The following is a 26974-nucleotide window of genomic DNA, read 5'->3' on the forward strand; positions in this document are numbered from 1 at the left end:
ATGAAGTGCTTTGAGAGGCTAGTCTTGGGCCACTTGAAAGCCTGAGATCCCACATAATGTGACCCTCTCTAGTTTGCCTGTCTCCTGAGCAGTTCCACTGAAGGTGCCATATTATTTACTCTTTTTCTGGCCCTGTGCCATCTGGACAAAAAGGACTCTTATACTAGAATGTTTTTGTTTGACACCAGTTCTGCTCTCAATGCCATCATCTCTCAGAAGCTCATAGGGAATTTGGGCCTGATAGGCTACAGCACTTCCCCATGTAACTGGATCCTTGACTTCCTGACAGAGACACCACAGATAGTCCATGTCAGCAACACCATCTCCAATACCTTCATACTAAACACTGTTGCCCCCCCAGTTTGTGTTCATTCTGTTGACTCACAATTGTACAGCTACACAGAGCTTTAACACCATTGTTAAGTTTGCATATGACACAAAGGTGGTGGGTCTCATGAATTCTACAGAATATGATGATTGGTGCAACTGCCACAATCGGTCTCTTAATGTGGATAAGACATCAAGGACTCTGTGGTCAAATTGGTGTGTACCTGGCAACTGACCTTATTTGGTCAATTATCACCATCTTCATAAACTGAAAGAGCAGCTGTGTCTCCACTTCCTTATGCAGCTAGCCTACCTCCCCCTATTCTCACCACATTCTACAGGGGCTTTATCAAGAGTTCTGACCAGTTACGTCACTATCTGGTTTGGGAACTTCAGTGTTTCTGACCGTAAGGTCCTACAACAGAGAGTGCACACAGAAGAAAAAATAATTGGAACCTCATTGCCCTCAATTAAAGGAATCTTTATAAAGCATTGAATCTGCAAAGCCTATAGTATTGTGAAGTATTGTTAACACCCCTCCCACATTCTTTTTGTCCATCTGGCAAAAGGTGCTGTAGTAATTGAACAAGTTCTCCCAGGTTCTGCAACAGCTTCTTCAACTTGGCTGTCCAGACTCTAAACCCTCTGCTGCTCTCCTATCCTCGGATCTGTTCCTAGTAGCTTACTCATATGCAGTTAATTCGTTACGCTTGTTACTACTGTTGTTTTTTACTAGTAGTTGTTGTTATTTATTTCTTAATCTATTCACTTGCCTATTATGTGTTATTTACTTATTTATCTGTCTATTTATAGTATAGCATAGTTCTCTTGCACATGTCCTGTGTTTATGTATATGTTCCAACGTGGTTATAAGGGATTTTTTTTGTGCCACTGTATGCTGGAATTCTGTGTATGGATGGTACAACAATAAAGCCACTTGACTTGACACACACAAAAATTACAAAAAAAGAACAGCTCCTGACTTGGCTGAAGTTCATCTTTCAACACCATTATAATAATAATAATAATAATTCATTACATTTATATAGCGCTTTTCTCAGTACTCAAAGCGCTATCCACACAGGGAGGAACCAGGAAGCGAACCCACAATCTTCCATAGTCTCCTTACTGCAAAGCAGCAGCACTACCACTGTGCCACCTCAGAAGCTCTTAGGGAAGTTGGGTCTGCTATGCTATAACACTTCCCTATACCTTATAAAGATGTACAGTATTTAGATTTTTAAAAGAGAAAAAAAGCTTTCTTCTCCTTATTTTACTTAAGTTTCATTATTGTCATGTACTCTATCTGCAAATGTATATATACAATGTTAATAAATGTGTTTGTTTTGAAGAAGTGCTGGAAAGTTTCAAAAATATGTGTGTGTTCAGTGCCAGTAAATGAGTGTGTGCATGACAGCAGATTTTCCAACAGTATTTATCACAGAGTTCACTGCAGCCAAAGTAGATGACCTCATTATTGAAAAGCAGACTCTTGTGCAAGTAATCTACTATATACCATATTTTCCCAAATGCAAGATGCCATTATTTATAAGATGTACACTAAGAGTAAGAGCAGCTTTAGGTGGAAACAACTGCTGGAAATATTATTATTTAAGCATATAATTTCTCTGTATAATTTTGTAAATCTGAAAAATCAACTTACTAATAACTATAAAGTTAGTGATAAACGTACAAGATATATACTTTATATAAGATACACAGTAATCACGTGTAATAAAATAAATTTGTCATGCAGCATATCTTATTTAAATGTTCTTTCAAGTGGCAAGATTTGAAGCTTTGCCCTCTTTAAAAAACCTGACACTTTCCTAACACTAATGAAGCTTTTTCCCTATTCTTCTAAATAGATAAAACTTTCAGTGGTTAAAGCTACATGTACTTTGTGATACAGTTTGACCCTGACAAGTAATGCTATATTCAGTCTTTTCATATTTAATATATTCTCCTCTTGAGTTACTTTATGTACTGTATTCAGTACTTCTTACTTACTGCATTGACTATATACACAACATATGAATAAGTTTCTATCATTTTTGGAGATTGGGGGTTTTTAAGGTAATGAGAATCTTTTGTTACTGCATATAATTTTACTGTCAGAGTCACAACAGACATTGTATTAATTCAGGATTATTAAATACCTCTTTATGGAGTTCAAATGTTCCTCCCATTGCATGGGTATTGCTCAGTTTTCCTCCCATAGATGTGTGTATAGGGCTATTTAGAGATTCTAATTTGGTCCATTGTATGTGTATGTGTGAGCAAATGTATTAATGTGCTCTGTGATAGACTGACATGCTGTACACAGCTTGTATCCCAAGCTACAGGGGTCAGCTCCCTTGTGATTATAAATTATATTAAATGAGTTAAAAAAAAAATTGAATTAATTTTAAATTTTTACATTTTTTATTCAGTTTTTGGGTTAGTTACACCCACCTATAGGAAGAGGCATTCATGTAATTGTTGCTTACAGAAGGATTACTAATAGTACTGTCCTCTAACCTTTTTCAGAAAAAGAATGAAATGAATAAATAAATTATTGGCTAGCAAGCTTACTTGGATAACAGAGTCTAATAAATGTAAATATAAGGTGATAAGGTTATGTATGAGTTACAAATTTATGTGAAGGCTGACTCAGTAAATAATACCACCACTGCCCAGGTTATAAGACATTCACTTTTATTCAGCCAGTTACGTTTTTTTTTTTCTTTTTTCTGTACTCTTTTGGGGCGATGGCCATTATTAACCAAGCTGATTTGCAGTTGATATGAAGGAACCCTTTAAGTTAACTATTTTATTATTTTAAAGTGTTATTCTTTTAGAACTGAGCCTGGGGAATATAGTTTAAAAATGGTATCATGGTACATTTTGATTCAGAAAGATCACCCAAATAAGTCTTTGTTGCCCTTTTACCCAAACCTAGAGTACATTGGAGTCTTTATCATCAGTAGTGCCAAACTTGGAACCTAACCTTTATTATACTTTGCCAGAATGGTGGCCAATAGTATTATCAATATGTTCAGTAAGAATTTCCATAAAAGATATTAGTTGCCACTAAATCAGATTGACTTTGACTGGGACCTGAATTGTATAAAGCTGTTTTTCTCCCTGTACTGAAAAATAAAACTTTAATATAAAATACACTGCTTTAAAAATCTTTCAAAATGAAGCAAAAGTATTTGAATATAATAATTACAGAAATGTTACCAAATAATCCCCTTTCAAAGTACTGTGTATTGAGCAAGTACTGCTAGTATCAGTGTGTATCCTGTGCTTTTATCAGTGCTGCCTGTGTTTTTTCCTTGTCTTTGTTTTCTACAGGAAAATTGAAGTGGGAGTAGCTATTCTTTTTATGCACTGCATGCTAATGTTTTTTTTCTGTTACCAAGGGCAGTTTTTTATGTTTTTTTTAATCTTATGGTGGCATGTGTTATAGCAGCACAGCATCAGTTTTACTTCTACAAGCAAAAGTGTCTAATTTACCTAAATTTGCTGTGTGTAACTGTGAGCTTCAATTTCAGATTCAAGATTTCCCTATACTATACATGTTCTGGATTCCTAATGGCATAACACTTTCATTCCCAATATATTTTAACCACTCTGACAGAATTTCAACAGGTGCTGTTGCCACCACTTAATGTTTTTGGATGGATGCTGACAGGATGTTTTAAATTGCACATAATTTGTGTTATAATAGTGTCACTCATAATATTATCATTTCCATTTAATATTAGCTCAAAACATAGTACTTTGTCAAATATATGTAGAGAAGCAAAGCTCTGACTAGTGTTGATCGGTGAAATTTGCCACAGCGTTTTTCAGGGTGAATTTACTGAGTTGGCTGGTGAGTTTGTTCACCAAATTTCTCCCAGAAGAATTTGCGGCCACTTCTCTCCCATTGCCCCTATGATGCTTTGTGAGGTAAGTCCTACATCCCAGAGCTATACTAAAAATGCTGGATGGGGATGGAACTACCTGATCTTCAAAACAGGTGTACACACATAAATGATGCTATACAGTAAATTATGTATACTTTATTGTGGATTTGAGCATATACAGGCATGCATGATGTCACTACCCAATTGGACCCAGATGGATTTGCACCCTAGGCGTTTAAGTTGCGTTTTGTAGTGGCACTTAATTGACTTCAATATGATGTTACATTCACATTCATTTGCCTCTGGTAAACTCCAACCTGTAGCCCAGATAGTACTTTTGAGTGTTTACATGTGGGGAGCAGTTATCAATTTTTAACTTGTGGGGTTTGAGGTTCAGCCTTCATTGGATTAGCGAAATCTGGATCAGTTGGCTTTATTAGACCTGAACACTCACCTCCTTGTGTTAAAAATCCTCCTGATATGGCGATGTAGTCTGAGAAATCATTGTTGCTGCTACAGGGTTCACCCTCTGACAGCAAAATATGTGTAATCTATAAAGATGATTTCTGCATAAGTTCTTGAAATACTGTCAGATGTCAGTTTCAAGTTTTGATTGCCTGCTGAAGCTAGTACAACACCATATTATATGTGAGTCAGTGTTAGCCCTGAAGAGTGGCTACTTGTGACCTTGAAGTAAGCAACATACAAACAGTACTCGCATAAGCACTTACTCACCAGCATTAATAATCCATTAGTAACTAAAGTAATGTCATTAGCACAAACCTACAAACTGTTTTGAATTCTCTGTTATTATTTTGTTGATAAAGTGTGTAAATGTGTGTGTGTGTGTAATCATGGGACATGTCCAGTCCTCCACAGCATTAAATGAACAGCATATGCAACACAGAAAATTGTTGGCAAGAAAAAGATGCATACAACGTTTTTTTAATTCGAACTGCAGGGAATGCTGAGTTGATTGTGTAATTCATTCAGTTAGTCGCTTTTTAATATGACTAATGTCATCAACGTATGTGTATATATATATATATCTTTAAATGTATGTGTGTGTGGGTATATACTGTATGTATAAAATCACACACAGACACACATTATATATATATATATATATATATATATATATATATATATATATATATATATATATTGTAGCAGTAGAGGCGTGGAGCCACCTCTTACACCCTCAGGTACCACTCCAGACACTGGATAAAAGTCCAAGACTGTTTTATTTTCTTTAACCACAGTGCACAAAGCACCCTCCACTCCACACTCATATACACAATAAACTCTCACAAATCACTAACAAATCCTCCTCGCCCAGACACTTCGCCACCCTACCTCCCAGCTCAGCTCAGTGTACTAGGCTTCCCATAGTCCTTTTATAGCTCCTGACCCGGAAGTGGTTCCAGGCACAACCCACAAGTCCGTTTCCTTCCGGGTCAGGGCAAACAGTCCTCTTCTTCATCCCGGGAGTACGTCGTTTCTTCCGGTCACGTGACTATGACGCACTCCCGGGTTATAGGGCACGCAAGAGCCCACTAGCCCCCCTACAGCGACTCCCGGTGGCCCCCAAGGTATCCAGCAGGGCTGTGTGTATAAACTACAAAGTCCATGAGGCCCTGCTGGAAGTCAGGGCACCATCATGCTGTCCGGAGGGCTCCTCCTAGCGGCTTGGGGATGGCGACCGGAGTCCGTAGCCGGTCATCCATCACAATATATATATCCATCCATCCATCCATTTTCCAACCCGCTGAATCCGAACACAGGGTCACGGGGGTCTGCTGGAGCCAATCCCAGCCAACACAGGGCACAAGGCAGGAACCAATCCCGGGCAGGGTGCCAACCCACCGCAGGACACACACAAACACACCCACACACCAAGCACACACTAGGGCCAATTTAGAATCGCCAATCCACCCAACCAGCATGTCTTTTGGACTGTGGGAGGAAACCGGAGCGCCCGGAGGAAACCCACGCAGACACGGGGAGAACATGCAAACTTCACGCAGGGAGGACCCGGGAAGCGAACCCAGGTCCCCAGATCACCCAACTGCGAGGCAGCAGCGCTACTCACTGCGCCACCGTGCCACCCCCATATATATACAGTGGTGTGAAAAACTATTTGCCCCCTTCCTGATTTCTTATTCTTTTGCATGTTTGTCACACAAAATGTTTCTGATCATCAAACACATTTAACCATTAGTCAAATATAACACAAGTAAACACAAAATGCAGTTTTTAAATGATGGTTTTTATTATTTAGGGAGAAAAAAAATCCAAACCTACATGGCCCTGTGTGAAAAAGTAATTGCCCCCTGAACCTAATAACTGGTTGGGCCACCCTTAGCAGCAATAACTGCAATCAAGCGTTTGCGATAACTTGCAATGAGTCTTTTACAGCGCTCTGGAGGAATTTTGGCCCATTCATCTTTGCAAAATTGTTGTAATTCAGCTTTATTTGAGGGTTTTCTAGCATGAACCGCCTTTTTAAGGTCATGCCATAGCATCTCAATTGGATTCAGGTCAGGACTTTGACTAGGCCACTCCAAAGTCTTCATTTTGTTTTTCTTCAGCCATTCAGAGGTGGATTTGCTGGTGTGTTTTGGGTCATTGTCCTGTTGCAGCACCCAAGATCGCTTCAGCTTGAGTTGACAAACAGATGGCCGGACATTCTCCTTCAGGATTTTTTGGTAGACAGTAGAATTCATGGTTCCATCTATCACAGCAAGCCTTCCAGGTCCTGAAGCAGCAAAACAACCCCAGACCATCACACTACCACCACCATATTTTACTGTTGGTATGATGTTCTTTTTCTGAAATGCTGTGTTCCTTTTACGCCAGATGTAACGGGACATTTTCCTTCCAAAAAGTTCAACTTTTGACTCATCAGTCCACAAGGTATTTTCCCAAAAGTCTTGGCAATCATTGAGATGTTTCTTAGCAAAATTGAGACGAGCCCTAATGTTCTTTTTGCTTAACAGTGGTTTGCGTCTTGGAAATCTGCCATGCAGGTCGTTTTTGCCCAGTCTCTTTCTTATGGTGGAGTCGTGAACACTTACCTTAATTGAGGCAAGTGAGGCCTGCAGTTCTTTAGACGTTGTCCTGGGGTCTTTTGTGACCTCTCGGATGAGTCGTCTCTGCGCTCTTGGGGTAATTTTGGTCGGCCGGCCACTCCTGGGAAGGTTCACCACTGTTCCATGTTTTTGCCATTTGTGGATAATGGCTCTCACTGTGGTTCGCTGGAGTCCCAAAGCTTTAGAAATGGCTTTATAACCTTTACCAGACTGATAGATCTCAATTACTTCTGTTCTCATTTGTTCCTGAATTTCTTTGGATCTTGGCATGATGTCTAGCTTTTGAGGTGCTTTTGGTCTACTTCTCTGTGTCAGGCAGCTCCTATTTAAGTGATTTCTTGATTGAAACAGGTGTGGCAGTAATCAGGCCTGGGGGTGGCTACGGAAATTGAACTCAGGTGTGATACACCACAGTTAGGTTATTTTTTAACAAGGGGGCAATTACTTTTTCACACAGGGCCATGTAGGTTTGGACTTTTTTTCTCCCTAAATAATAAACACCATCATTTAAAAACTGCATTTTGTGTTTACTTGTGTTATATTTGACTAATGGTTAAATGTGTTTGATGATCAGAAACATTTTGTGTGACAAACATGCAAAAGAATAAGAAATCATGAAGGGGGCAAATAGTTTTTCACACCACTGTATATATATATATATATATATATATATATATATATATATATATATATATATAGTAAAAGGTAGCCCCGCTTACAGACAGACATGACACCAGATGTCCACAACACACACGTTTTATTTTTGTTTCCTCTTCACAACACAGCATAAACAGTGCCCAAAGACTCACAGTCCTTTTCCACTCCTTTCTCTTTTTATTGCCTTTTCTTCCCCACCTCCACTCCTCTCCTCTCCTGCAAGCTCCGTCCTCTTCCACCCGACTCCAGCTCCCTGAATGGAGTTAGGCGAACCCTTTTATAATGCACCTAGATGTGCTCCAGGTGCTCCCTGATGATCTCCCTGCAGCATTTCCTGGTGTGGCAGAAGTGCTGCGGTCCAAGGCTCCTTAGTCCTTTAGTCGCCCCCTATCGGATGCCATGGATCCTCACAGGGTTGAGCCTTCCTGTTCCGTGGCTCCCACACAATCCAGGATGGCTGCCCTATTGCGTCCTGGAAAAGGAATTGCCCCTCTCCTGGTCCCCTGCTCCTCCAGGCTTCCCAGTGGAGCAAGGTCCCCGGCCATCCATCATAGTGTTTTTATATATATATATATATATTAAGGTCTCTGTGTCCAGTCCCTTGGAGCAATCTAATAGATCAGTTTGGTTTTGGTGTTGCAATGAAAATGGAAGTTTCAAGTGTGAGAGGTCGCAAGAATGGTGCCTTGCAAATAGTGACAGTCTTAAAAGAAGGCTTTACGGAAACACGCTTGAGAAAATGCATACCAGTGAAGAGAAGAAATTCAGAGGCAAGGCATTGGAAGTGCACAGAAGGCAAGAGATTGTAAATATGTTATAATTATTCTATTGCCTCTCTTTGATAGGTATATAATATATGATATACTAATTAGATTGAGTTATAATTCAGAACTTTTGTTGCTGAGAATTACAGTATGTAGGTTTGAGAATAAAAACTTTGAACTAGTTACAAGTTTTAATAGCACTTTTCACACAATGCTGGTTTTAGGTTGCATATATTATGGCATACACAATTTTAAAATGTATTATTCGCAGCTTTTCTCATTATGGCATCAGCAGGTAAACACCCACCCTTTATATATTTATATATATATATATATATATATATATATATATATATATATATATATATATATTGAACAGCATCTTAGTAAGTAAAGATTTATAGAATTTAAATACTGAAAAGGGCACCAGTATAGACCATTTAGTTAAAAAGTAAGCACAACTGCTGTCCATTGTTACCAGTCAAACGTCATATAATGATAACCCCGAAGAAGTCTCTTAACCCATTCTGATTATTTTACTGATTTTCTTTTTTTTTTTTTCTTTTTTTTTAAATTAGCTTTTTTGGGTGATATTCAATATAGGAGTACTAAATCAATAAACTTGTTTTGCAGATCCTAAATGACTTCATGCACTATTTGTCTTTAATCTCTTACTTTGTTTATTTTGGTGAGGCTGTTGGGTCAGATATTGGGGTTGTCTTTAGAGAAATGAGAAGGTAACTTTCTGCCTTTTTTATTTGTATTTCATGGTGAACCTGAGCCTATCCCAGTAAAAGTAAAAAATAAATTAATAATAATAATAAGTAAAGGTTTTATGGAGGAGCCCTTGAGAACAGGGAAGTATTTACTAACACCCACAATTACTAATGTCTTAAACATCATTCAGCCAATGTGTGTTTTGAACCAGCATAACAAAGTTTGTCTTTTCCATGCCGTGTTACTAGCATATGAATCCAAAACTATAGCTAAAAGCACATCAGTAGGATGAACACTATTTGCCATAAGCCCAACAGCAAAATAGAATCACTGCGCCTGCCATTTAACAGTTGCAATTTAATTATGAATTCTTTTAATTTTGCAATGGCTTAATAAGGCTTGTTTTCATTCATGTGGCCAGCACAATTATCATACATTGCTCCAGGGCATCAACTCAGTTCCAGTCCCGAGAAGGAAAAGTAATCCTCTTAGTTTGTCTGAACTATGGATTTTCTTCTGTTCAAGTGCTTTTCACTTAAGCTATGTTATACTAGTGTCAAACTAATATTCTTCAAATAGTGTGTAAATAAACCTCTAAGGTGAAAACAATTTATTATTTAACAAGGAAATCAAGAAATAAACATTTACAGCTAAAATACAAGCAAGCAATTCAGTTGTTTTATTAGTAAGGTTTGTCAAAATAAGTCTGTTGTCTTACATGTTCTGCTCATGCATTATCAAAACATTTTTCACTCACAAATAAGCTTACACATGAATGGATGGGTGGTTGGACGCTACAGTGCTTGTTGGTGAAAATAAAGTTTTTCAGAATCCAGTGAAATGCTTTTAGATCTCAATTTGAGCCTCTTCTAAATCGTTTCTAGTGTATGCCTACTTAATTATTTCTTTATAGAGGAGTCCATTTGAAGTGAATGATGTGTCCTCTTTATTTTTATTGTATTCTGTAGTGCTAACAAATTGCAAACATCCATAATATTATTTTTCATAAAAGTGTTAACTCTTTTTAAAGTGGTCAGTTTTACTGAAATATTTAGAAGTAAGTAGTATTTGCAAAAACTTCATCTTACACCTGCAGCATAGAAGTGTTGCGTGTTTGCTGTAGGGCACTCAGGGCAACAGGAAGACATTTACTTTTTTGTAGTCAGCAATACTGCGTCTCTTACTGTCATAACACATTAACAGAATTCATGACTTAGTTACAAATAAGGTTTTACCAACAGTGCATCCATCTATCTTTTATCAAAGCTCAGGATTACAAGAGCACAACTTACTCATACTGGGCTAGAGTAGTTTCATCAGTTAACAAAGACATGTTAGGTTATGTGAGAGCATGAAAGCAAACCCCATGCACACATGGTGATAACATGCAAGCTCCACACAAGCACTGCCTCAAAATCTGGACTCATTAATGCCATTGTCTTTATTTTTAGTTGTTGTAATAACTCAAATATAATTTATCCACTTAAAGGCTTAACAAATACTGATTATTGGCTTGAATACTTCTTATACTAACAGGAAATTAATGTACTGTATATCCTGTCAGTACCATTCTCCAACATAGTATGGCAGTACAAGTATGAGAATGTTTACTAAAACAGAATAGTCATGAAATGTAAAATTCTTTATTTAAACTTGAAATGTTGTGAGCTGCATTCTGCTTATGAAATATTAATACCCTTTCAAGCTATATTGCTTACAGAGTTGCTTACAGCTTACCTTTATTCTTTATTTCTCCATTTTACAGATTTTTAATTGAAATGTACTTAATTATTAAACTTTAAAATTCATGCTAATTTGGAAAGCAAATCTAAGTAAAAAATTATTTTTTTGTTTTTGTAGATAAGATCTCTTATGATGTGAAATGGATGCACAATAATCTACAGCAATCAGAGGAGGGCCATATGTTGACCTCCGTGGACCGTTGGGGATTAGTACAACCTGGGCAAAGTAACAGCAGCAGTGATTATAGTCTGGAGAGAACAGATGCTCAGAAGTACCTTCTGAGAATCCACAACATTGAAAGTATGGGTCACGGCAACTATATCTGCATAGTAACACCTTGGATAAAGTCACCCGATGGATCCTGGCAAAAATCATCAGAAATTGTCTCTGAACCAGTTCTCATAACTGTCAAGCTTGACTGTAAGTTCTATAGGGAAACAAATCAAAATGTCTTGAATTGATTTGGAATTATTTTGTAAAATTGGTCTTTGATATCATACAGTATGTCATGAAGTTATTAACATGCATGCACTTGTGCACCAAAGTAGTTTATTGATGGCACTTTAATCAAACCACAGTACTTGCATTAAACCCACAGAAAACACAAGTACAAAGTCCATACAGACAGTAATGCTATCTATAACGCCACCTAATCTTAATTCATGTAATGATTAATCTTAAAATTATTAAAAATGATATTAGTGGCATACTTTATATCAGGGGTGCCCAATACGTCGATCGCAATCGACCGGTAGATCGGAAAGGAGCTACTGCAAAACTCCAGCTATCTAAGTGATCTAGTTAGCCTTCCAATTTATATCGACTAAAGAAGGGATTTTAAAAAAAATGTGTTATTTTCGTGGGGGAGGGTATGGGCTGGATGTGGAATTGGAAGAGTATTTTTTTTTCTCACAATGTCACAATCGAAGTGCGTTTGTCTGATCTGTCAATCCAAAAGAAGGAAAATGTGGAAAGGCACTTTCAAACTGTTCATAAAAACTACGAAACTGACTTCCTTCCAAAAAGAGATCTAAGAAAGAGAAAGAGGGAACTAAAATCGCAGTTAATCAGACAGCCGTCATTTTTCACTCAGCTGAATTCAAAAGCAAAGGCAGACACACCGAAGCATCGTTCCGGGTGAATCACTCGATCATTAAGCATAAGAAGTCCTTCCAAGATGGAGACATGATAAAAGAGGCCTTCGTTGAGCCAGATGGCTAGGGAGAAATTCCTGCTGAGATTTCGAGACCCCAGGCCAGAGAAAAAAGAGTTTCTCCTTGTCATTAAACATGCAGAATACAAGCAACTTAATAATGATCAATGACTGCTAGACTTGATATTTTTTTTCCGATCTGACCAACATGTTGAATGAGTTTAATTTACAGCTGCAAGGAAAAGACAAAACCATGGTCAATATGATTAGCTCAGTCAATGCTTTCAAAAGAAAAATGCAACATCTGTCCTCAAAGCTGCAGCGCCTTGACTTGGGGAACATCCAAAACCTCGCGTCAGAGCTGGAGATGCAATGGAAGGTGTGTGCGCAATTTGACAGCATACGCTACACAGGGCAGATTGAAAATTGCCTGTCAGACTTTGACAGACGGTTTCAAGACTCAGTTTTACTTGAGCCAATCGCTACATTTAAATGCTATCCATTTAGGGAGGATGTTGAGGGTGATTCACCCTCATCAAAAATTGCAACACTGTTTCACCTAAAACTCCTCTACAGTGAAGGATGAGATTTTGACACACTAAAGGATAACATTCAGCTGAAGTATGGGGCTCATGAACAGTTTTGGAACTTACTCACAGAGGACAAGTACCCAAACATGAGGAAATGTGCTACCTCCTTGACTGCATTATTCGACTCTTATTTATGTGAGTCAGCCTTTTCCCACATGAAGATTATTAAATCCAAATACCATAGTGACCATAAATGTATTGAATTGTTATTGTGCCATAAGGGTTATTCAGTTATGCAAGGTACGGCAACATATATTTTATGTATAAAGTATACTTAGTATATATATACAGTGTATATATATATATATATATAGCATTTTTATTGTAGGTAGATCATTTCGACCTGGTCATTTTAAAAGTAGCTCGCAAGCCGAAAAAGTGTGGGCACCTCAGCTTTATATGTTTCAAATCAGAAAACGATGGAGAGGAAAATGTAAACTTGTGATAAGATTTTGAAAATGAGGAACTAAAGTTTCATGTGAGTGGACTGGAACACTCTATGTCATTTAAAATAAAACAACCAGTTAGATGTTTCCAAATTATTAAGTTGAGTTAATCATCTCAACTGCTTTAAGTGACTCCTGTAAGCTGAAACCTGCAATTCATCTTTTGTTATTAAACAGGATAGAATGGAGAAGGTTTTCATGAAAGATGTGAGTAGAAACTAACTTTAAAGATTTTCATCCATCTGTTTTCAGAATCCAGATTTTCCATTACTATAGGGTGAGCCAAAAAGAAGTACCACATTTCAAACGTTAATGTTACAAAAATGCTACAAGGTAAAATAAATTTCATTACAACACAAGAAAGGGTATACAAAATAGATTTTTTTCACTGTGTTTCAAAAATGATGTCTTCAAGGTGGTGGCCATCATTAGCAATACACTCTTTCTGAACGCTCACATGACTCGTTCTGCCATTTCAAGAGGAATAGCAGCCATTTTGGGGTAAATAGCAACCTTGAGGGCTTCAAGGTTTTGAGGTCAGTGTGTGTATACCTTCGAATTGAGATAGCCCCACAAGAAGAAATCGCATGGAGCAAGATCAGGTGAACGTGAAGGCCACCCGACATCACCACGATGGGAGATCAGCTTCCCTGGAAACATCTCCCGCAAAACTTGTGTGGATCTCCGCGCCGTATATGCTGTTGCTCCATCCTGTTGAACCAGGCATCCACCACATCCATTTCTTCCAGTTGGGGCAGCAAAAAGTTCTCTAGAATTTCAATGTAACATTTTGAAGTGACGGTGACTGTTTGGTCTACAATGCCAAATTCTGCAACGGCGCACCAAACTGTAACACGCTCACTGTTAAGGGATCTCTGATGAAGTTCACGAGGGTTAGTTTCAACCCAATAGTGAAAGTTTTGCTTATGTACACAACCATTCCAGTAGAAATATGCCTCAGTGCTGCACATGACGATGGCAACTCTCTACGGCTCTCCCAATCTCTCTCAGTAAGTTCCTGCGCTACCATCATTTTGTATGGATGGAAATTATGGTCCTCATGCAAAATCCTCCTCTAAGACTTGTTAAAATGCCTAAGTCAGAAGCATGTTTGCATGCTGAATGTGTAAGAGACTGCAAAATTGATTCCCTTACAGCTTGGATGTTTTCAGGCGTTTGTATAGTCCAAGGACAGCCTGTAGATTTTCTATTCAATGTAGTATCCATGTGTCTAAATGTAGCCACCCACTGAAGAATTGTTTTCCGATTTGAGGTGCCACCGTTAGGAGGAATGCTAAAGTGAGTTTGGAAGGTGTGTTGCATAGTGATGATGGATTTGTTGTTTTTGAAGAACACTTCGACAGTTTGCACAGTGCGCACTGGACCAAGGCATGTTGCCGACTGAAAACTACAATGGATCGCCTTATCAAGGACCCCCACCCCAACCCACTTGGCTGCCTCTACCTCACGCAGTGACCTTGAGAAATGTGGTACTTCATTTTGGCTCACCCTGTATAACGAGAAGAGTCAGAACCTATTAAGTATAAGACAGGAGTAGATCTTTAATGGTATGCCAGTCCAAGTAAAAACACACACCTCTTATCCAATGTACATGTCATGGGGTTATGAAAAGAAAATGCAGTTCTTGGAGAAAACACAGAAAATGTGCAAATTTCATGCTATTTCACAACCGAATCAGACCAGTTCAGAAATGTGAAGAAAATTACTTAATTACAGTGCATCCAGAAAGTATTCACAGTGCATCGCTTTTTCCACCTTTTGTTATGTTACAGCCTTATTCCAAAATGGATTAAATTCATTTTTTTCCTCAGAATTCTGCACACAACACCCCATAATGACAACGTGAAAAACGTTTACTTGAGGTTTTTGCAAATTTATTAAAAATAAAAAAACTGAGAAATCACATGTACATAAGTATTCACAGCCTTTGCTCAATACTTTGTCGATGCACCTTTGGCAGCAATTCCAGCCTCAAGTCTTGTTGAATATGATGCCACAAGCTTGGCACACCTATCCTTGGCCAGTTTCGCCCATTCCTCTTTGCAGCACCTCTCAAGCTCCATCAGGTTGGATGGGAAGCGTCGGTGCACAGCCATTTTAAGATCTCTCCAGAGATGTTCAATCGGATTCAAGTCTGGGCTCTGGCTGGGCCACTCAAGGACATTCACAGAGTTGTCCTGAAGCCATTCCTTTGATATATTATCTGTGTGCTTAGGGTCGTTGTCCTGCTGAAAGATGAACCGTCGCCCCAGTCTGAGGTCAAGAGCGCTCTGGAGCAGGTTTTCATCCAGGATGTCTCTGTACATTGCTGCAGTTATCTTTCCCTTTATCCTGACTAGTTTCCCTGTTCCTGCCGCTGAAAAACATCCCCACAGCATGATACTGCCACCACCATGCTTCACTGTAGGGATGGTGCCAGGTTTCCTCCAAACGTAACGCCTGGCATTCACACCAAAGAGTTCAATCTTTGTCTCATCCGACCAGAGAATTTTCTTTCTCATGGTCTTGAGAGTACTTCAGGTGCCTTTTAGCAAACTCCAGGCGGGCTGCCATGTGGCTTTTACTAAGGAATGGCTTCCGTCTGGCCACTCTACCATACAGGCCTGATTGGTGGATTGCTGCAGAGATGTTTGTCCTTCTGGAAGGTTCTCCTCTCTCCACAGAGTGACCATCGGGTTCTTGGTCACCTCCCTGACTAAGGCCCTTCTCCCCCGATCGCTCAGTTTAGATGGCCGGCCAACTCTAGGAAGAGTCCTGGTGGTTTCGAACTTCTTCCACTTACGGATGATGGAGGCACATTGGCATGGTCATGGCTTAAATAGTAAGATACAATATTATTTAATTTTCTCATGGTTAATGGCAGCCTTCCATCCTGTGCTGTGTGGATTGGCAGTCCTTATGAAATGGATTAAACCAAACAAAGTGAATAGCTGAATTTCTTAAAGATTTTAAAAAAATATTATATAATCACTTAAATGCCAAACTCTAACAAGCTAAAGGTTACAGCCAAATTTCAACCATGACCCAAAGCAAATTGTTAGTAAAGAGTTGAAGATTGAGTATAAATTAAATGTGTTTACTGCATGTGATAGTTGCCAATAATTGCTTAATCTCAATTCTGTCTCTTTGTTTTATATTCTCCTAGTCTGGAACTCCGTGAAGTATCCCATAATCTATGGACTGAGTGCAGCAGCTGCTGTTGGACTGCTATCCATTCTTATTGGTTACCTTAGTGTTTACTGCTGCTGCAAGAAAACAATGAAGGCCAACAATAAAACAAGGGATCTCTATAAGAATACCCCGATGCTGGTTCCCAGTGAAATGGACTGAGGCCAGAGGGACAGAAAGGAGCTTCACCCAGTAACACAATGGATGTATGAGCAGTCCCTCCCCCCAAGATTTATTTTTTATTCTTCCACGGTGAAACTTTTCAGAAAAAAAAACGACTTGCTCAAAATTAGAGGGAAGAAAAAGCAGAAAGTTGTCTTTGTAGGATTCCTTAAATGAATGGATACTCAGTTTGGATTGCTTTTGTTTCTTTTGTATTGAATAAATGGAGCGCTTTTTTTTTTTTTTTTTTTTTTTTAAGCCTCATTTTTATATATTGTATATAGGAATAGCACAAAGCTCAAGACTATTTAAAATGGATTTTAAAGACATATATTTTGCATTGAGAGACTGTTATAAATTATCGTTTTATCCATTCTTCTGAGCTGCTGAACTCTGGCAAGGTTTAAGAGGTAGCAAATTTCTTGCCAGCATTTGCCTTCCCACTTTCTGGATTTTTTAAAGTCATAATTCTTCATTCATGGATCTTGGATATTCTGCTTTCGTTCCAAGAATGAGTTGTACAGCTCAGGTTTATGAAAATTGATTTTTATGCTTGCAGTCTTCAATTTTAGTTCAGATGTTTACTGGATTGTGATAGTGTTGAACATAGGCTGATATTATTTAGTCTTTAAATTCAAGTCATGATAGATAGATAGATAGATAGATAGATAGATAGATAGATAGATAGATAGATAGATAGATAGATAGATAGATAGATAGATAGATAGATAGATAGATAGATAGATATACACTTTGGAGAGACATCGTGGTGCAAAATTATATATTTTTTTTTTTTTTTTACCATCGGTGCCTTAAAATCTCTTTTATATTAAAGATACTTTTATACTTGGAGAAAAATCTTCAGGGACACAAAAATGGCAGTTTTCAGATTTGTAAGTGTTCTATATATTTTTTCTTAATTATTAGTTTTCGTGCTTGTCACAATTGGGCACAATTTATATTTTACATGTGCTCACTCCTTTTTCCATAACATCTGTGTAAGAGATGGACGCTTTCCAAGACTGAGATGTACATTTTTATTACTTTAGTGCCAAAATCCATTTGGATGTGAAAGCAATGATAATTTATAGCTGTGTGGTGTTTTTTTTTTTTTTGGCTTTGGGGGTGCTGTGGGGATTGGACACAGCCAGCCACATACAGCTTTGTAAATAGACACCTGGTTTGTTGTTTAGTCCTTTTGACTGAGGAAGAGATAACCATTTGGCTCAGATCCTGAAAGTATTCACCTTCTTGAATAATTACATTTTTTTTAGCTTCAAGCCACCTAGTACATTGAAGTTATTTGATTTGATTTAAACATCATATTATCATCATAAAAAAATGCCTCATTAAAATGTAACAAAATTTGTAAAAAAAAAAAAAAAAAAAAAAAATTAAACATCTAAGTGTTTCCTTTTTGCCTAAATCGGTACTTTTTAAGGATCAGTTCCTGCGTTTGGATTACAGCATATACTTTACGCATATTGGTTTGAGGATTTTTGTGTTTTCTTCCTCTGTATATTTGCTACAGTTCTGTCACACGTACACCCAGCTGTCAAGAATTCTGACAGACTTGCAGTAGGAGTCAAGTTTGGGCTTTTGCCAAGCCACTCAAGGGCATTTGTCTTTTTTAGAATGCATTGCTTATATACTACATCATTATCCTATTGGAATGTAAATCTTTGTCCTATTCTCTTCAGCATGAAGCAAATTCCTTGAAGTTTTTACCTAGATTTGCCTGCATTCATTGTTTCCACTGACAATTCCGTAGTTCATGTGACTGAGATGCATCTCCATAACACAAGGCCTCCACCACTGTGCCTCATGATAGGAAGGGTAATGGTGATGTACTGCGTATACTATAGCACTGAGTAATAAAGCCAATAAAGTTGATTTTAGTTTCATCAGGGCAGGGTGTGTGTCACATAGTATTTGTGTCTGCCACTTGCAGACTGTAAGCATTTTAGAAAGCCCCTTTTCCCAGAGATGTTTCAATCCAGACAGCCTCTCATACACAGACTACATCTGCGAAATGCTGCAGAGTTTGCTGCCCTCTCTCCTTCAATAGCCTTAGCAGTGAAACCGTATACTTCTGTCAGGGTGCTTACTGAGCACTAGGCCACTTCTGTGACAAGGCGGTTTCTTAACTACTTATTTATTGTAAGAGGGCAATCTGCTCTAGGTAGAGTCCTGACGGCCCGATATGCTTTTGATTGCTTAGTGATAGGCATGAATGTCCAACTGTGAGCTTTCAAAGCCACAGATTTTTTTTTTTTTAATACCTTTTCGCAGGTATGTGCTTCCAGGTAGTTGCATTATTGATTTGTAATGGAAACATCTTGGACTGTGTAGCTGAGTTTCTGTTGGGTGTGTTTAATGACTCAACTGTTAACACTGCATTTGTAGTAAATCGATAAATAAAGAGTCTGTTTTTCCCTGTACATTAATTTATGGATGATGTGTTGGTCAGTTTCAGTGATGGTGTTTACCATCAATATTTGGCAGCAAAAAGGCATGGTGTAATTTTGAAAGCAGACTAAGTGGTTAATTTGAAAGAAGACCATATGTAACAAATAATCGTGTGTGACGAGCATACAACCCTTTTCTGTTATGAAAAGGAACATGGTGGGCAGGAAGAGCATAGCTAGCATCATTTAAAAGGTACAAATGTGTTGTGGCAGGTGGAATATCACCCAATTAATAGGAGACAAACTGCAGATACAATTTTATCAGACATATTGTTTTGGAGAGGTGGGCTGTGAGTCCATTCAGTTTTTCACAGTGACAAAAGGACACGATTGACAATGAAGCGCAATCACCAGCATATTTCAAAAGGCGGGCAACACAGAAGTGAACACAAACGCAACATGTTTGCAAAGACCTTTCATGAAACCAAGTTCTTGATTTAGGAATTGTGATTTAAAGTTAATGTCATTTGTTTTACCAGTAACTCAAACACCTCCCTAATTTTTCTTCTGAAATTCTTTCTGGTGTCTTAGAAATGTGTTTCATGTAACCACGTTGTAATGACCACCGCAGGTATCATTTAGGTTTTAGACTAACGTCAGACAAAATTAGATGCAGCCTTAAACTTGTTTTCTCTTCTAATAATACACTGTAATATGTAGAGTATGCATTAAAAGATCGCCTCAAATTGTTTAATTTGAATCTGCAGTGCAACAAAATGGAATCAAACTCAAAGGAGCTGGATCTTGTCTGACGGAGCCAGTGCCTCTCTTGATGTTTGCCCTGAACCGTTAGCAGTGGCACAAACGTCAAATGAATAATACAAACTAGGAAAACTAAGATCCAAAGAGAAACTCTGTTGTAAGGAGGATGTTCTGGAGATCCAAGATTAATGGCTCAGCTCTCCTGCTCTGTTGAAGTCATTCATTCAGTCAGTCATTTTTTAATGTCATTAACATTCAGAATTGTTTTACTGTGGTTTGGCAAATAAATGGACAATTACACTGATTCTGGATAGAGCACCCCTTGTTTGCCAAAATACTGAGTTTTCTTGTTCCCTTTCTATACTGTCTGTATTTGAATACTTTGTTTGAATCTTTTTTAGCATTGTTTTGTAAAGTGCTGCCCTTGAAAGGTGCTATATATAATAAACATTGATTAATAAATGACCAATGCACCAGCGCTTATTAAAACAAAATGTGAAGCCCAGGTCATGGAATGGTGCAGCATTAGCCTTTAGAAATAAGGCCTCTTTGGGATAACTCGGTGGAGTCCAGAATTAGTATGTCATGTTTTAAATGTTACTTCATAACTGTGATATATCGCCTGGCTGGTAAGATAGATGGCACCTTCCAGTAATCTTGTTTGGTCTGACAACAGGCAGCATGTCAGCTGCAGATTTAGTGTTCTCTTTAACAGAAGAAATCTATGAAGAAATTGCTGGCAGATGATGTACCACGTCATACGTAAGTAATATGACATTGAAAAGAAGGTTACAGCTGCAGCATTTCAGCTGTTTAGTATTTAGTCAATATGAAATGACTACCTTAAAGTGGGGACGGAATTTAAAAAGACATTTCTGATTTGTGAGAATATTCCAAGTAAAGATCCACCTTATGTTTGGCATAGTTCAATGGCGAAAATAATAATTTCTTTTCCTATAGATTTTGACAAGATAGAATTTCTTTAGAGACGTTCTTCCTTTCAACCCAAGAGTGACTATTAGTTTTCCTCATAAACATTTTGCCCAGCATGCATTTGTCTTCTGCGTTGCATTTTGTGTGTTCAAGGTGAGTCTTAAGTAAAATTAGATGACTTCACTTTCTCTTAGTTATGTTTGTTTAGTGATATACCGGCCTGTATGCCAGTGAAACATCTCCTACAGTTGTTCTTCTTTTTGCTTACCTGTTTTAATGTTTTTTTCATGTTTGCTGCAAATCAGTCATCAGTACACCACTTTCTTGAGAATAATGCTATAGCTTCACTCCTCCCAGTCTACATCATCGCAGATAATGTGTAAAAGGCTATATTCATACTGCAGTCCAATTTCGATTTTTTGTTTTTGTAATTTACATACTGTATAATATCTGATTTTTTTTTTTCATTTTTTTGAGTATTATAAACAACAAGAACACATAGAATCAGACATGTATTTGTCCTCTTGTTTCCTATACATGAAGTGACCTGCATTTGAAAGCTCCAGTCGTATTTTTCTGGATGTATACACTCCCAAAAGGACACTCCTGACGCTTATGTCATGATATAATCCTTTGGTACAACGTTAGCACATGGGGTTGCTGATTTTGTAGAACACGATCTCAGCACACTTGACTTGCTGATGTCAAAGTTGCTGCACTCTGCACTTGTCACCAGCCAACACATTGCAATACCAAGGCGCTGCTTGACATGATGGCATAACTAATCGAATGCCCCCCTTTTGACAGTCTACATTTGACAAATCACCGTTTTGCATCCCACTCTCCACATCTGGCTCCTCTCCTTTGTGTCCTGTCATAGATCCTGCAGTTATAATTTCACTCAAAGCAAGAGCAATGGTTTTTTACTTTCTCGTATACGAAGTATAGGGAAAGTATTGTAATTCGATGTCGAGAATTTGATGAATCTTGACATTTTAGACCTCCCTGACTTTCTCGTATACAAAGTATAGGGAAAGTATTGGATTCCTCCAAAAATTCAATTTCGAGATTTTGATGAATCTCGACGTTTTAGACCTCCCTGAGTCCGAAAATACCATTTTTGGAATTATGTCTCTGCGTGTGTATGTATATGTAAAAAACAACTTCAGTACGCTTTCACTTAGGTCAACCAAATTTTACATACAAGTATTACGTACAAAACAAGTTTTGGGCTATTTCCGTTAACCGGAAGTGGTATTTTACCAGAACACATACTCGATTTTTTTTTTTTTTTTTTTGCACCAGAAGAGTCCAATTTATTCAACTTTACTTTTATAATAATTGTTCAATATATTATTAATTTGATTTGTTGTTGATGCTTTTTTAATGTACCTAATATAAAAATATAATTATTGTCTTGCAGTTTACTCCTCAAATATCCATCCCCATATCTGAGTATATGAGAAAGTCCAGGGGAGACCACTCCCGATTTTGTTTTTGGTTTCTTATTCTTGCCATTAAGTGTTAATGAATGGATAGACGTCCTACTCTGAAAACAGTGTGACGTGATGCAGCATCAGACATGTCATTGGTGTTTTTGTTGGTCTATTAACTAGCATCTGTCAATGTATTTATTTTTTATTCATTTTGCTTATGCAGGTCCCATTCATATTGGTTTTCGATTGTTTGCAAAATTAGAAAAGTCAAACAAAAATCAAAGATGACCGAAGAATCCCTTTTAACTGCAGTGTGAATGTCGTGTTAGAGTATCTTGCTGTGGTAAAAGTTAGCTGTTTAAAGCTAGGAAATTCCACTGTTTTTGAGCAGTGGAAGGTGATATTTTCGTATTACCAAGTACATCAGGTTTTAATTCTTTTACACAACAGTACACAACATAATAGGCTCAAAACCCCTCACAACCATCAATTAAATTAAGCAGATTTGCATTATGTTACATTTTTCACTTAATTTTGACATCCTTAGCCAAGAGCCATACTGTATGTGTCCTACACTGTAACACTTTTGCTATGCCTGTCACTGGTCAGTCTCAGTGTGTACTCAAAGCAATAACTTTGTGCTGTTCACCCCAGTCTGAGTGCAAGAAGATGAGCTACAGCTACAGAAACGTGTGTGGATGACTCCGTTGGTAGCATTCGTTGCTGGTAATTGGATGATGTCCCAGTGGTTTTCACTGCTCCATTACAGATCCAGGAGACCAGGTTTGAATTCCAGCCCATTTGGTGGAGTTTGCTCCATTCTCCAGTGGCAGTGTGCCTTTTTCTTACGTAAGTTACTCCAGTTTTCCCCTGTATCTCAAAAAGTGTGCATGACAGGGTCTTTGTTGACTCTAAATTAGATTGGTTTGAGTCAGTATGGGCTGGTGCCCTGGGCAGGGTTGGTTCTTGCATTGTACTTGATGCTGCTAGTACAGACGTTGGTTTGAAAATATATGGAAGAATTGGTATTGGTAATTGAATACTTTCAAATTAACAGCAGGGGAACACATTAAAAAAAAAACTTGACCCCCCCACCAGCTCACCCCCACCCAATTTATAAATTTAGCATTAATTCCTTTTTTTGTTGAGTTTCCATCATCTGTTCAAGTCAAGAATTCAAGAGATGTATGTAGTTGGTACTAGATTATTCAAGAAATGTGTTACTGGAATTAAGTTACAGTATAAACAAAAAGGACAGACTCCATTAGCAGTATAAACTGAGACTTATAAGCAATTCTTACTTTCTGTCTATGAACATTGAGCTAAAATAAGTCGAACACCACTCTCCAGGCCTGCGTCAAGTTTGTGCTATTGTAAAGGTACGGGTTGGCTGCAGCTGCCATACTCTTTGAACCCGAGATCTTCAATAGTCATTAACCAAGGATGAGTCAGGCAATGTGGACGCATAAGCAAGAGTATGGTGCAAAGTGGCATGGTGCTTTTATTAATGATGTCAAGGGTTCAAAATAAAATAAGTCAGTAAATAATCTTCAAAAAAAGAGATTTTGTTAGTGGAGGTTAAAACACAGTTATCCATAAGTGATCTAATAAATAGTTTAAAAAATTCTAAAATCTCACATGTTGTTCTGACTCTTTCTCTGATCCTTGCCAGGACCCACGGGTGTTTTTGGGATGTGGCCCACCACGTTTCTCTGATCCTTGTCCTCACTCCAGGGTGCTGCAATGTCAAACCCTATCCTTCAGTCTGCTCTTGTGGCCTCTGCCACCCTCTCGCCAGCTCTGCCTTTTCAGCCAACAAAAGCTTTGCCACCTCCCAGAGCTCCTCCAGCTGTCTGTCCTGCTGCTCGGCACTGCAGTGCTGCCCAAAACGTCTTTCTCATTTACCTTTTCATCATCCAGCAATCACTTTTAGTTTTGTTTCCTTTTTTTGCTCTCTTTTATCTCTTCTTCTTCAATTCTGGCACTTACTCTACTCTGCTCCCTTTTATTGACAGCATCACTATCGGCTAGTGCCCTCTGATTTCTATGCTGCATGCTCTGCACTAACACGCTGTGCGTGGGCTGCGCCGTTACTAAAAAGGGGTTAACAAATGAAATCAGTGATATCCGTCCTGCACTGTCTGCACCTAAACTTGCTCCACCAACAGACCTACTGTATCTCACTACTGCCATGAGCCTTTATACACAATAATCTGAATGCGTTCATTGCCATGTTCATGCTCATAGCTCACACTGCAAATATGTGCATTTTATTTCTGAATGTACATTTTTAATCATTTCTGTTTTATGGATAAAATAGTAATTCTGAAGAGTCTGGTTTTGTGACATACAGCATAGATGCATGTTTTTAAGGACAACACGCAAACTCTGATTTTGTGGATACATGTGAAGAGTGCTGTATGATACATAAACTGAATTGAATGGTATAAAATGAAAACTGGAATTAAAATTAAAAAATGTGAGTTTAAACCACTTAGTTCTTCCTCTTCATCCCTTCCCACTTCCATGTGAGGTCAATTTGCTTGATCAACCTTCTCCAAACAGCTTGGACCTGCACCTCCTCAGCAGTCAAGCCCTTTTCCTTCAGGTCTTCTTTTACTTTATCCATTCACCTCTGCTTTGGCCTCCCTCACTTTCTATTCCTCTGTATTTCCATTCCCATCACTCTTTTGCTCACATATTGATTGTCTCTCCTCATCACATGTTCATACCATTTCAGCCTACTTTCCTGTACTTTATTAAATATCTCTCCCACTTTTGTTGTACCTCCAATTTGTCTAATTTCTTATTCTGCCCTTTTTAAATCCACACAACCATCTCAACATCTTAATTTCTGCCACATCTAACTTCTTCTCCTGTGCTTGCTTTATAGTCCATGTCTCAGCTCCATACATCTTTGCAGGTCTTACAACTGTCCTAAAAACCTTGCCTTTAACCTTTGCCTTTATTCTTTGATCACACAATACTCCTGATATCATCTTCCAAATGCTCCATCCACACTGCGCTCTATTGATTATCTCTGCATGTAATTTTCCATCTCAGGTTACCACTGATTCTTGATATTTAAATGTATCCACTGTTTTCAGTAGCTATTGCTGCAGGTTATCTTCTCAATCCTGATCATCATCCATCCATCCATCCATTTTCCAACCTGCTGAATCCGAACACAGGGTCACGGGGGTCTGCTGGAGCCAATCCCAGCTAACACAGGGCACAAGGCAGGGAACCAATCCTGGGCAGGGTGCCAACCCACCGCAGGACACACACAAACACACCCACACACCAAGCACACACTAGGGCCAATTTAGAATCGCCAATCCACCTAACCTGCATGTCTTTGGACTGTGGGAGGAAACCGGAGCGCCCGGAGGAAACCCACGCAGACACGGGGAGAACATGCAAACTCCACGCAGGGAGGACCCGGGAAGCGAACCCGGGTCCCCAGGTCTCCCAACTGCGAGGCAGCAGCACTACCCACTGCGCCACCGTGCCGCCCCTCCTGATCATCATTAAACCTCATATCTATATATATAATTCACTAAGTCCATGGCAAGCAAGACGCAGGCAAGACAGCCACGCCCGCCAACAATTCACTAAACAGCCGACCATGGCGCGAGAGCGAAAGCATTTGCCAAGAATGTGTTCATTAATCAAGAACGAAAGTCAGAGGTTCGAAGAAGATCACATATCGTCGTAGTTCCGACCATACACGATGCCGACTGGCAATCCGGCGGCGTTATTCCCATGACCTGCCGGGCAGCCAACCGGGTAACCAAAGTCTTTGGGTTCCGGGGGTAGTATGGTTGCAAAGCAGAAACTGAAAGGAATTGATGGAAGGGCACCACCAGGTGTGGAGCCTGTGGCTTAATTTGACTCAACACGGGAAACCTCACCCGGCCCGAACGTGGCTCACAGGTGCATGCGACTGAGGCGGTGTGTGGAAAATGAACAGTCAACGTGACAGACAAAAGCAATTCAGGTGAGGAGTAGGGGGCGGACACATGAGCAGGCAGTGCATACTGAACGATGACTAAGAGATGACTTAAGAAATCGGCAGACTAGAATGGCGAGGGCGGAATGGGCGTCAGACGATCGAACGTGCCTATCTAGAGGATGTAAATGTCCTAACATGGGTTCCGTAGGTGAACCTGCAGAAGGATCGTTACTGGTTGTGCCGACCCGTCGTTGGACGGTTAAGACCAGAAACCTCTCGGGCCCGCTTCCCCGCCCTCTCTCCATCTTTGCATTCACTTACAGTCGTATCCTCAAACCCACCCCATTTGGACAACTGTGTCTTTCAGGAAGTGTTCACCCATCAATACATAATTATGCGGCGTAGCGGGTTGGCTAGTATACTTTCTTCTTCCTATTTACTGTTATCTTCAATCCTTTGTCTTCCAAAGCCATTGTTTCAGCTTCCTCTCCACTTCCTGTTTTTTGGTGCTACACATCACAATGACATCAGCAAAAGACATGTACCACTTGTTTCTCGCCTGTTGACTCTCTTGCCATCTCTGAACTTATTAATAAGTCTAATGCCTCCTCCTGTCTGCTTGATCCTGACCCCACTTCTCTGCTTAAGACATGCTCATCCATAATTAGTATTCCTATTGCCTCATTGGTAAATGCATGTTTCATTTCAGGTTCTGTCCCTACTGCCCTCAAATCTGCTGCAGTT

General features: G+C 38.9%; 1 protein-coding gene across 1 annotated transcript in view; it reads left to right on the forward strand.

The window, feature by feature from the left end:
* LOC114650840 (prostaglandin F2 receptor negative regulator-like) overlaps positions 1-20371 on the forward strand; it is a 133262-nt gene extending 112891 nt beyond the window's left edge. The window contains exons 8-9 of the mRNA XM_028800728.2: positions 11314-11616; positions 16552-20371. Coding sequence (XP_028656561.2) covers positions 11314-11616; positions 16552-16736 — 488 coding nt within the window. The 3' untranslated portion in view covers positions 16737-20371. The remainder of the gene's footprint in view (positions 1-11313; positions 11617-16551) is intronic.
* The last annotated feature ends 6603 nt before the right edge of the window (positions 20372-26974 follow it).

The sequence above is a fragment of the Erpetoichthys calabaricus genome, chromosome 4, assembly GCF_900747795.2.
Source record: "Erpetoichthys calabaricus chromosome 4, fErpCal1.3, whole genome shotgun sequence".
Lineage (NCBI taxonomy): Eukaryota > Metazoa > Chordata > Cladistia > Polypteriformes > Polypteridae > Erpetoichthys > Erpetoichthys calabaricus.